This window comes from Ipomoea nil, unplaced genomic scaffold, assembly GCF_001879475.1.
Source record: "Ipomoea nil cultivar Tokyo-kokei standard unplaced genomic scaffold, Asagao_1.1 scaffold0666, whole genome shotgun sequence".
Classification (NCBI taxonomy): Eukaryota; Viridiplantae; Streptophyta; class Magnoliopsida; order Solanales; family Convolvulaceae; genus Ipomoea; species Ipomoea nil.
This window is the reverse complement of record NW_017617094.1, coordinates 157,625-171,283: the sequence shown is the minus strand read 5'-3', so window position 1 is coordinate 171,283 and position 13,659 is coordinate 157,625. Positions and strand designations below refer to the sequence as shown.

The window sequence follows — 13,659 nt, the reverse complement described above, 5'->3', positions numbered from 1 at the left end:
TGTATTTTCAAGGAACAATGTCGACAAGGAGATGAAGGCAGGGAGTGGATTGATAGCAAAATGAACTGTGTCGTGTTCGCAAGAACACTCCTTTAAAAGCTATTTCTCGGCAACTCCCGAGTATAGTAGCTTCCGACCGGTAACACAGCGTAAGAATATGTATATGCTCAGACACAAGGTTGTAGGAAATATAGTAGTGCTTTTGGCGTGTCCTTTCTGTGTATAACAAGTTGGCAATTCATAGTGTAGAATGCCACTGACATTCATCTTGCAAAGCCACACACAGCACGGAAAAAAGAAAAGGATCATCATGGGCTAAATTCATGGGTTGAATGATCCATGTAACAACTGACAAGGCAGTGGGGTTTGACCACAAAATTAGGGAAAATTAAATAAGGAAAAGATCTTTTCTATAAATGTCTTCCAACATCACCAACCTCATTCCCATTTTTTTGTGAGGGTTGAACAGTTACAGGACTGTTCACCTCTTCTCCTCTTGATGCTTCCTGAAAATTAAGAAATAATTTTCAGTTATAGTAATAGATTTAGAGTTACATAGGTATTTCAAACTTTGAGTCAGAAAGTCTTACCTCTAAATCTTCATGACTGTTTTCTTCCTCTTCAAACAGTTTGTCCTCTTTTAGAATTTCTCTATATTTGAGCACATCTTTTTTTTTTTGAATGGTAACATGTATATTTTTTATACTGTTATCCAAGATATTGCAACCAATAAAGGTGGCTTATTTTTTGTTTATGGATACGGTGGAACAAGAAATACTTTCTTGTGGAGAGCGTTATCCGCTGCAGTCCGATGCAAAGGCCAGATCGTTTTAAATGTCGCATCAAGTGGCATAGCTTCTTTGTTGTTACCAGGTGGCCGAACTGCACACTCGATATTTGCAATACCTATTGCAATAAATGAGGACTCTACTTGTAACATTAAAAAAGGTAGCGACTTGGCTGAATTGTTGATAAAGACGAGCTTGATAATTTGGGATGAAGCTCCCATGATGCACAAACATTGCTTTGAAGCGTTAGATCGAAACATGCGGGATTTGTTGCGTTTTGTGGACCCTAATAGTGAAATGAAGACGTTTGGTGGTAAAACAGATGTTCTGGGTGGAGATTTCCGCCAAATTCTTCCAGTAGTTCCAAAAGGTACACGGCAAGACATTGTTTCTTCCGCCATAAATTCATCATATCTATGGGATAGTTGCAAAGTTTTAAGGTTGACTAAAAACCTCAGAACAAGTTCGGTACACAACGGTGTGAACCGGCAGGCATTACAAGAGTTTGCTAACTGGATTGCCAATATCGGCGATGGAAAGCTGGGTGGGCGGAATGACGGATTCGCAGAGGTTGAAATGCCTAATCACATGTTAGTATCATCCGAGGGGGGGGGGGGGGGGGGGGGGACGACATTAAAGCAATTGTGGAAAGTACATTTCTAATGTTTGCAAATGGAAACACTGACCCCGAGCGTCTGATAAGTCGTGTTATACTAGCACCAACGCTCGACGTGGTCAACGCAGTTAATGAATATATGACTGAGTTGCGTAATGCCGAAAGCAGGTCATACTATAGTTCAGACGCAGTATGCAAAGTCGACGGCGATAATGGTATACTTGGAGATGTACACACACCGGAATTTCTAAATAGCATTTGCGTGTCGGGTCTACCAAATCATACACTGAATTTGAAAACCGGCTCACCAGTAATGTTAATGAGAAATATTGACCATTCTCTTGGGTTGTGCAATGGAACTCGGTTGATAATCACAAAGTTAGCAGACCATGTTATTGAAGGCGAGCTTCTCATTGGTCCCAACAAAGGTACAAAAGTATTAATCCCCCGAATGTCAATGTCACCCTTGGATCCAAAATTGCCATTCAAGTTTCAACGAAGGCAATTCCCATTGATGCTTTCATATGCGATGACCATAAACAAAAGTCAAGGCCAAACGGTGACTCATGTAGGTTTAATACTAAAGAAACCAGTTTTTGTACACGGTCAGTTGTACGTAGCTGCATCTCAGGTTAATAATCCAAACGGTCTCAAAATATTGATTGTAAAAGACTCAAGTTCAACTACTACATCAACCACTAATGTTGTATATCATGAAGTTTTCAATCATTTGTAATTTTGTAATGTATTCTTTTTATATTACCAACACCTTGCAACTATTTGTAACATATCATTTTCATACGTTTTTTTTTTGTTGTATTCCCAAATATATCACACAAATTTTAACATGAAATACACACAATTAAAAATGTTTAAATAACATCCCGTGCATCGCACGGGTCAAATACTAGTAAACATATTATATATTCTATGATCTCTGATTTGGTTTGTAATAAGTTCGTATATATATACGTGTTATTATTGCTATAGTTACTTTTAATTTAGTTTTACAATGTAGTGTACTTTCGGATTTGTTATGCATTTAATTACCTACGTATTACTCACTTGGGAAATTATAAAGCAATTCAAATTTGTTGTCAAAACTAATAGAAAATTCGGCTGAGCCTTTTCACAATGTGAAGTGTAGTGTAAACAGCATTAAATAAAAAGCAAATATTACAGATTATCAAAACGGTGCATATACTTTGGGCGGGAAAACGAATTGGCAAAAACTTCTTGCTTTATTATACAGTTAGATTACATAATTTTCTTGAGAAGCTTGAGGAGAGATGCGTCACCACGAGGACAAGAAACTACATCTTTAATCGCACATTTTCTTGAGAAGCTTGAGGAGAGATGCGTCACCACGAGGACAAGAAACTACATCTTTAATCGCACTCTTTACGCTACCTACAATCGTCGCCACCGGCTGTTTGGTCTGCAACCTTTTCGAAGAGGATTACGCAATAGTCTCGCAGGTTGCCGTTGCCGTTGATGTTGCGTTTAATTACGAGAATGCATAGATTGGGAGCTTACGCAATAGTCTCGCAGGTTGCCGTTGCCGTTGATGTTGCGTTTAATTACGAGAATGCATAGATTGGGAGCTTTGCACTCTTTACGCTACCTACGAAATGTTGCGTTTAATTACGAGAATGCATAGATTGGGAGCTTTGCACTCTTTACGCTACCTACGAATGACGAGAATGCATAGATTGGGAGCTTTGCACTTGCACTCTTTATGCTACCTACGATCGTCGCCATCGGCTATTTGGTCAGGAGGATTTCGACATCGTGGAAGCTTCTTGTACGCCCTTCGAATAGTCTCACAGGTTGCCGTACGCCCCCGTCGCCTCGCCATCGGCTGTTTGGTCAGGAGGATTGGTTGCCGTTGATGCTGCGTTTAATGACGAGAATGCATAGATTGGGAGCTTTGCTTCTTGTACGCCCTTCGAATAGTCTCGCAGGTTGCCGTACGCCCCCGTCGCCTCGCCATCGGCTGTTTGGTCAGGAGGATTGGTTGCCGTTGATGCTGCGTTTAATGACGAGAATGCATAGATTGGGAGCTTTGCACAAAATACGTAGATTGGGCAGGACGATAATGCCTAATGAAGAACAAAAAGTCAACAACACCCCCACTGAGACTTGATCTCATGACCTCCCACATGAGAGAGATCACTACATGCCATCTGAGCACAATGTGTTTGTCATGCAATGGATAGTGTTAGTGGTGCAAAGAAGGAAGGCTTCATGTTGGTTGTACGGAGTATTTTTTTATTAGAGTTGTACGTTATTATTTATTAATGCATTCTCTATGGTATTATTATATATAGTATGTAATAGTAGTGAGCATTTACAATTTGGTCAATAAAAGTGGGCAAATTATGCTATGCAACCGTGTGCACCATGCGGAATTGGATTCATAATTTTTATACTATAGATTCATAATTATTGAACTCTATATTCACAATTACAAAACTCTATGTTCATAATTTTCAATATTCATATTCCAAATTGTTGAACTCTGTATTCACAAATCACTAACTATATGTTTATAATTTGATAACTATACAGTTTAAAAATTATAAATCTATAGTATATAAATTATGAATCTACAGTATAGAAATTATGAATTTATAGTATAAGAATTATGAATCTATAATATAGAATTTATGAATCTATAATATAGAAATTATAAATCAAATTCTGTGTGCACCTTCCATGTTGCACACGGTTGCACAGCATAAAGTTCCTAAAAGGTGCTTACCTTTACTTGTTCTGTTATTCACCATATGATAATCTACTAAATTATTATATGATACTCAATATTGCCAATCGTTATACCCTACACCACGGCGCACATAGCACTGTGTGCCGCGCGCCTCCCAAAACGACGTCGTTTTGGGGTCGTTTTGGGAGGCGCGGTAGGAAGTTGCTGGGATTATGTGTATTTGTTCACACAGTTATGTGTATTTGTTCATACAGTTATGTGTATTGGTTCATACAGTTATGTACATTTTTTATACAATTATGTACATTCTTTTTATACAATTATGTACATCCGAATCAGAAAATTTGTGTGTATTATGTTAATAGTTGATGTGTATTATGTTAAAAGTTTATGTTTATTATGTATTATGTTAGATTATGTGTATTATCTTTTAAAAAGAGTATGTATATTTTGTTATATAATTATGTACATTCATGTATACAATTATGTGTATTCTAGTATAACATTATGTACATTCTTGAACAGCGGGGTTTTTTTTTAAAGAAAAAACTACTGCCATTCACTGGGGTGGGAAATTTCAAAAAAAATAAAAATAAATAAAACGACGTCGTTTTGCATCTGGGCGCATAGTGCAACGCGCGCCGTGGTGTAGGATATAAATTGCCCAATATTGCAATCGTTATGTGTTGGACCCGTGTCCAGCATGCTTGCTGGACACGGGTAACAGTGCCGTTAGGCACTGTTATCTCCTTCTTTTTTTTTTTTTTTTTTTTTTTTTTTTAAAAAAAAAAAAAATTCAGACAGCTTCGTTATAGGAGTATATGTTCATAATTTTATTACTATATGTTAATAACTGTACATTCATAACTCCATAACTGTACGTTCATAACTCTATAACTGTACATTCATAACTCCATAACTGTACATTCATAACTCCATAATTGTACATTCATAACTCCATAATTGTACATTCATAATTTTCGAAGCTCTATGTTCACAATTTTAGAGCTCTATGTTCATAATTTTATCACTATATGTTCATAATTGTAAGTTCATAATGTTAGAGCTCTTTGTTCATAATCCGATCAATAACTGTACATTCATAATTCCATACTGTAGATTCATAATCTCATAACTGTAGATTCATAACTCCATAACTGTAGATTCATAACTCTATAACTGTACATTCATAACTCCATAACTGTACATTCATAATCTTCGAAGCTCTATTTCACAATTTTAAAGCTCCATGGTCATAATTTTATCACTATATATGTTCATAATTGTAAGTTCATAATGTTAGAGCTCTGTGTTCATAATTTCATAATTGCATAACTGTACATTGATAACGGCATAACTGTACATTCATAATCTAAAAAAAAATAATAACGCCGTTAACGGCAAAACGCGCGCATTTTTTTTTTTTAATAACTAAATGACGCATTTTTTTGAAAAACGACGTCATTTTGGACCCGTGTCCACAATTCATTGTGGACACGGGTCCAGGGCATAATTTGCCCCAATATTGCTAATGGGCATTTTTTTTAATTGTTGTTGATAGAACCATGGGGCCTGGATCCAAGGATAAGTTGGGTCAGGGAGTAGAGATTTTGGGGTTATTGGGTTTGAAAAATAGTTGAAGCCCATCACCGAGGTTTTAGCAAATCATGGTCCACACAATGTCGTGTGGACCATAACAAAAAATGCATTTTTAATATATTAAATGTACATTAATTGTGTATTGAATGTTCATTATACAAAATAATGTAATTTCAGTACTCAAATAATATATTTTTCCTGAATACAATGTACATTATTAATATACTAAAAGTACATTATTTTTGTATTAAATGTACATTATTTTATAACATACAAAATATGACTTCCACAACTTGTATGGACCATGGTCCACACAATAATGATTGCAAGGTTTTTGGAGTTTAAGAAGTAGAGTTACGGAGTTGAGGTGTAAATACTAGAGGGATGGGTTGAGGTGTAAATACTAGAGGGATGGGTACAAAGTGACGGAAGGAAAAAAGTTTGGGGGCGAAAGTGAGGTGGGGCATAAAGTACAGGGTGCAACAATGCAAATAGGGAAATAGCACTAAGGGCACGTTTGGCGAAGTGAAAAATAGAGTAAGAGGAAATAACACCCAAGGGGGATGAGGAGGGGGGTGGGGGGTTGCCTCCCGCTCAGCCGGCTGGTACCATCTAACCATACCTGCCAATGCGGTCGAGGGTGGTGAACCGTAGACAGGCTGGTCCACCTTGGTCTAGCAAACCTCTTAGGCCTCGACCTGACCATGGCGCACCATGGTAGGCCGTCAACGAAGAGATTTATGGCCAATAGGATGTGTCATTTAGTTGGGCTGTTGGTTGGTGGGCAATTGAAGTCCTCTTACTTCCTTGCGAGACATGGCAGATTAACAGGAAATGTAGTGACTAAGGGTGTAAATGAGCCGAGTAGCTCGCGATCTGCTTGCGAGCGGCTCGGTCAAAGCTCGGCTCGAGCTCGAGCAGCTCGTTTAGTAATCGAGCATGAGCCGAGCCTAGATATTCTAGGCTCGTGGCTCGTCGAGCCATATAATATATAATATAGCACATAATATAATAATAATATATATAAATGACAATTAGAAATTAAAATTTTAAACTCAAAATCCCTAAAAGATTTCTATTATTTATGTATGGATAAAACAAAGTAGTTTAAATTTTAAATCAAAAGTATTAAATACGTCAAATTCAATGTCAAAATCGAGCTCGAACTCGAACAATCGAGCAGCCTAAAAATTACCAAACTCGAGCTCAAGCATCAGTTCTCGAGCTCGAGCTCAAACTCGAGCCGAGCCTCCATTAACGAGCTCTAGCTCGAGCCTACTCTGACTCGAGCTCGGCTCGGCTTGTTTACACCCCTAGTTGCGACTGATAAAGGGCACATACACTTGCGGCTATGGGTTGATGGGCATCTTGGTCCACTCTTCCAACCCGTGGTCTTCACTCCCAAGAACGGCAAATTATGCAGTGGACTCGTGTTCACAATGCATTGTGGACACGAGTCCAAAAAGACGTCGTTTTCAGGGAAAACGCGTCATTTCAGTTAATTTTTTTTTTTTCGATTTAACGGCGTTATTCGTTTGTGCCATTATGAATGTACAGTTATGAGATTATGAATGTACACTTATGGCATTATGAATGTACAGTTATGAAATTATGAATGTAAGTTATACAATTATGAACACAGAGCTCTAACATTATGAACTTACAATTATGAACATATAGTGATAAAATTATGAACATAGAGCTCTAAAATTGTGAACATCGACCTTTGAAAATTATGATTTTACAGTTATTGCATTATGAATGTACAGTTACAGAATTATGAATGTACAGTTATGCAATTATGAATGTACAGTTATGCAATTATGAATGTACATTTATGAAATTATGAACACAGAGCTCTGACATTATGAATTTACAATATGAACATATAGTGATAAAATTATGAACATAGAGCTCTAAAATTGTGAACATAAAGCTTCGAAAATTATGAAGTTACAGTTATTGAATTATGAATGTACAGTTACGGAATTATGAATGTACAGTTATGGAAGTATGAATGTACAGTTATGAAATTATGAACATAGAGCTCTGACATTATGAACTTACAATTATGAACATATAGTAATAAAATTATGAACATATACTCCTATAACGAAACGGTCTGAAATTTAAAAAAAAAAAAAAAAAAAGAAGAAGAAGAAAGGATAACCTGTGTCCAGTATGTATGCTGGACACGGGTCTATAGCATAACGATTGCCCAAGAACAGTTTAACGGAGGATGGGGGTGGCGCTCTTACCTTCGAGAAATCATCATTATCATCATGACTTTCACTTGACTTTTCTTGTTAATTAATGAATTGAAGAAGGAAATGTATTTTGTTTAAAAAAAAATTATGGTTAAGTGATACGATGCTAGAAGGATGAATAGTACTTTGAAATAATTTTTTTTTTTGAATTAATTATGAGGCACATTTAAATCTCGTAATAATTAGCTAGAGATTAAATTTATACATACTCAATAACTTATGGTTGAAAATGTAATTTTGAAAATCTTTTTTTTTTTTCCTACAAGGGTACAGAGCATTGAAGTCCAAAAACTTGTCGGTGACCTACAATTACAAGTTAATTAAGGTTTCGGTCATCTACGGCGAGCGTCCAACCAATTTCCATTTGCTGGAGAAGGCGACTAACTTGGTCGCCTTCTTCGGCGCGGCAAATGAAGAAGGCTTTCTTCAAACGCGACCGACGATCATTTGACGCTCGTTGGTCACTGATATTTGACACTGCTTGTCATAAATTGTCTAGACGTTCATCGGAGATGACCTGAACCCTAGTTTACCTACAATTACAGGTCACAAGCAGGTTATTGGGCTTTAATGCTCCAAAATAACATGTTTGTGGGTTTAATTATAATTCTAAAAATTAAAGTGTCCTAATTAACTTTTTGAGTAAATTTTAGGGATTTATTTAACTTTTTTTCCTTATACATTTTGATAATTTAAACACGTGAAAAAACTTGCCATTATGATGTTGCATTTACTCATTTAGCAAAAACAATTGTGAACAATCAAAAGTTGTGAGCATTCTCCGGGAATAACCTGACATAAAATATACTCCGTAGTCATTAGCTAATTTTGTAAATCTGATTTTTTTTTTTCTTAAAGGGAAGAATCAAGACAAAGAAAAAAAAAAAAAAAAGAAGATGACTTTAGAACAAAAAATCGTGCTTAATATTATAATATTTGAAAATAATAGTTAATTTACTAAATTAGCAAAAGCTAGTCCTAATGAATCACCAAATAGTCAACATACACAAGCTCAACCAGTGCACATTTATTCCATTAAAGCATTACTTGTATTCTAACTAATTACTGATTTAGAGAAAGTCTTTAAAAATAGGCAAAAACTTGTGTAAGACCATCTCACGGATTCTTGTCCATGAAATAGATCGAATCAAGATCAAATATAATACTTATATTGAAAAATGTAATACTAATAAGAAATAAAATGTTTATTAGAAAATGTACGTAATACTCTTGATGAAAAATGTAATACTTTAACATTTTTGATTTAAAAGAATTATATTTTTTCTCAAAATTACATTTTCCTTTATAAGTAACAAACACTTGTCAGCATTAAGAAAATGTAATATTTTTGATGAAAGATGCAATACTTTTACATCCTCAAAAGTATTATATTTTCCTTTATAAGTAACAAATATTTTATTATTATATTAGTATTATTATATTTTTTTTGAAAGAATTAATATTACATTTTCATATTGACTCAATCTAACCCGTCTCACGAATAAGAATCTGTGAAATGGTCTCACAAGTGTGAGACTTAAAAATATTAAGAACAGTGAGAAAATAAACGTCTCTATGAGAATTGAGGACAAGTACGTGTTGCAACATTGTTAATGTCATTCTTTAAGGCACAAGCTGTTTGGTCTTCAATTTTTCTTCTCTCAAAAGATTGAATCCTGAATTTCAAGGATCCTCCACACTTTGGCCTGACAGAGAGCATTTGGAAGGATGTAAATCACGGTAACTTAATGGTTCAGCAGACAGGGTCAAATGTCAATGCATACGAAGAATTTGCTACTTTAGGCATAATACCCGTACTGCCACCACTGATGTCCGAACTTTGATCTCTTTTCCTAAATACTACCTACTGAACCATTGAGTTAAGTTCGTACGGGTGGTTTTTAATTTTTCCAGCTATGGCAACTTTCGTGTCATTAAAATTTTCCAACCACCAGAGTGGATAGAAACTAAGCTTATTAAGGTATAGATATTTTGACTACCCGTCAAAAGGTGAACAAATATTTTGATAATTTTAATTTTCAATCACCTTTAGGTAGTATTTTTTTTTTTTTTTTTTAAATAGAAATGTAAATTTTCAACACTTTTTAAGTGAACAACAGTAGCAGTTGGAAATCAGTAAGTTTTTAGAATGTGTGACAAATAAAATTTAATTTTACTTGCAATTTAACATTTTATCTTGGTTAAAATGTCACATGTAAAATGATAGAGTTTGTTGAAATAGAAATGGAAACTAGTGAATTCATTTTGTTATGAAAAAGAAATAATTTGAGAACTAAAAACACTAATACGCCAAAATTTTAAAATATTGAAGCAAGCCAGAAAGAGGACTATCTAACTAGCTTAACCATTGCTCGCATGAGCTTAGCTCATTGGTTCAATAAGTAGTATATATTTCAAAGAATATGCTAAGGTTCATACATTACTTTTTCAACTTAATTAAGCATAGAGATACAATACCGCCTCCACGACCTTCCATATGGGAGTCTTACTTTGGTGTCATTAGACCACACGGTCTTGACATATATATTTATTTATCAGTTATGAATAACATGGTTCCAGAAGTAAGATTGGACTAATAGCCAATTTGCAAACATTTTAAAATTAAGTAGAATATTATTCTTTTTTTTTTTTTTTTGAAAATTAGAACATTATTATTATTCTAATCAATTAATGATGTTGAGAACATCCATGGAAATACCAAATAAGGTGACGACAAAACCCTCATCACCCTTATAACAGGTAACTACACCTTTAATCGCACCCCTTATGCTATTTTGAACCGACGGCACAGTACCTTTGGCCTTCAACTTCTTTATGGCATCTCCGGCGTCGCCAACAACTTTCCGGTACACATCTGGGCATCTTTCCTTCAGACCACTGGTCTCCGACAGTGCCTTTTCGAGGGCGATTATGCTAAATACTCTCACGTCCTTGGCGGCGGCGCTGCGGGGATCAGATTGAATGACGGAAATGCAGATATCTCGAGATTTGGTCTGCGCGCAAGCGATCTGGAGAATTCGGTTGCGGTCGTCTGGGGCGGCAGAGAATTGTTGGGGAAACAAAATGGTGATGTATAGGACGGAGAGTAGAGCAAAAACCGAAGGCTTCATATTGGTTGTGTTTTTGGAGTGATTGTTCTTGTGCTTTCTTTCTTAAGTTATATATATATATATATATATAGGGTCAGGTTCGTATGACGTCAGGTCTTCCCGTGCGGTCAGTGCGGCATACACCATTAGGTACATAAATGCACCACACAATGCTCGTAAATACACCATTATGTGTGGTGTATTTTTTTTTGTGTGGTGTATTTTTTGGCATTTTATTCTGGTGTATTTTCGAACACTGTATGGTGCATTTATGCATACCTAATGGTGTATGCCGCACTGACCGCACGGGAATACATGACCTCACAGGAACGAAAATATAAATATATATATATAGGGACGCACTCAGGTGCGAATAAGTGCCCAGGAAGGAAATGCGAACGAATCAGCCCGTGACACGTGTCCAGATCTAATAACTTAAAAAAAATGCGGTGGCATTTTCGTAAATAATTGAACATCGAAGTGCAAGTAAAATATCTTATAAGTGCACCTATTTTCACCTATAAGTGCATATAATTTTGCCTTGTTAGCATTCACTTTCCGCAACCATTCATGCACCTGGATGTGCTTATAACTATCTGTGCAACTATTTATAACTATAGGTGCAACTATATGTGCACCTACTTTCACCTATAAGTGCATGTAATTTTGTCTTGTTAACATTCATTGATCTGAGTTCAGCAGGTAGTAATACTCCTGAAAACCACTCGCAAACATTCATACACCTAGATGCAACTACTTATACCTATTTGTGCAACTACTTAGAACTATAAGTGCAACTAAGTATTGATGCTCAGTGTAAATTTTTACTTGGACCTATAATACATTTTACTTGCACTTCGATGTTCAATTATTTACGAAAATGCCACCGCGTTTTTTTAAAAAATCAGTGTTTCTCATCCATTAGATCTGGACACGTGGACGAACAGAATCCATTCCTATTTCGCGCCTGGGCGAGCCGTTCGCACCCGAGTGCAACTCTATATATATATATATATATATATATATATATATATATATATATATAGAGAGAGAGAGAGAGAGGAGGGTTCCAATGAGAACACTTAGTTTATGTGAGAACGTGAGAACAAATCGTGTGCATCCATCTAATATTATTTAATGGTCTAGATCGATCGCACACACTTAATCGCGTTCGCACACATTTAATCGCATTCGCACACATTTAATCTAGATCAATCTCGACCATTAGATTTATTAGATTGATGCACAAGATTTGATATCACAATGTCACCAAGACCAATCTAGATCAATCGCATTTGCACATACTTAATCGCGTTTGCATACATTTAATCTACGTTCACACACACTTAATCTAAACTATTAAAATTAATTAGATTAATGTACAAGATTTGTTCTCACGTTCTCACCTAAACAAGTGTTCTCATATGATGATCCTATATATATATGTACACACACACACACACACACACACACACACACACACACACACACACACACACATATATATATATATATATATATATATATATATATATATATATATATATATATATATATATATATATATATATATATATATACATTTTCACAGGACAATGCATCAACACTCACATTTTCAAGCTCTAGATATGCATTTTCACAAGACAATGAATCAACACTCACATTTCATAGCAAAATCACAAGTAGAATCCCAGAAATCATCATATAGGTAATTAAATAGATTTTGTAAAGCATGGGTTACCTCTTGTAGTCTAAACCTTCACTTAATACACCTTTTCAAGCTCCTAACAAGGCTCTCCTTCAACCCCAACTTCAAGAACACACCAAAAGACCGTAAAGATTTCATCTTTAGTAAGCACTAAAAACACAAAAGGACCATAGATCTTACCCTTCTAGATGCTCAAGAGTAGGAAATGTGGAATCTTGGAGACAAACTTGGAAGATCTTGGAATGCCCAACTTAGCTTGGAGAAAAAACTAGCTAAATTCTAGAGAGAAGGAGGAGCTTTTTGTTTTGAGAGTGTAAGGGAAAGAATGAAAGGCAACTCTAGGTTAGCTTGGAATACAATCATGAGGTGAAATGTCTTCATTACCCTTACTAAGATGGAAAAGTGTAAGGGAACAAGGGAACTATTCACAAAACTTAGAGTACAACTCATTGACTTGGGTTGACTAGTCAATTACTAGTCCTCGACTATTGAATTTTCAGGAATTTAAAGAATAAATTACTAATTAGATTAGGATTAATTACTTAATTAATCCTTAAATGGAATTCGGATTTACGGGGTGTCACAGTGCCGGTATTAGGACTAGTATTATGATTCTTGTATTTGAGTCGTAGTATGACTCCCTATTCTAGTCTCCCTATGATTTCTTTTGTATATATTCTCCTGTACGATTGTAATCAAGTTCATTCAATACAATTCATTCAGTTTTCATATAGTATCAGTGAGCTAGGGTTTACAATGATTATAATTACCCTTGTGGCGTGGCTGTGTTCATCATTACGAAAATTTCCGATTCAGTGACGGAGGAAACTGTCGTGCTTCTTC

At 35.6% G+C, this 13,659-nt stretch overlaps 1 protein-coding gene across 1 annotated transcript; it reads left to right on the top strand.

The window, feature by feature from the left end:
* Nucleotides 1–1,046: 1,046 nt before the first annotated feature.
* On the top strand, nt 1,047–2,140 carry LOC109174820 (ATP-dependent DNA helicase PIF1-like). Its single transcript, XM_019324056.1, has 2 exons — nt 1,047–1,378; nt 1,573–2,140. Exons 1-2 carry the CDS (start codon nt 1,047–1,049, stop codon nt 2,138–2,140), a joined length of 900 nt encoding a protein of 299 aa, XP_019179601.1.
* Nucleotides 2,141–13,659: the final 11,519 nt, after the last annotated feature.

Bases quoted from the DNA above. Each gene is read 5' to 3' on its own strand.
- LOC109174820 (XM_019324056.1), top strand. From the start codon at position 1,047: ATGCGGGATTTGTTGCGTTTTGTGGACCCTAATAGTGAAATGAAGACG. The intron at 1,379-1,572 runs GTTAGTATCATC...TGCCGAAAGCAG, and splicing joins GTTGAAATGCCTAATCACAT to GTCATACTATAGTTCAGACG.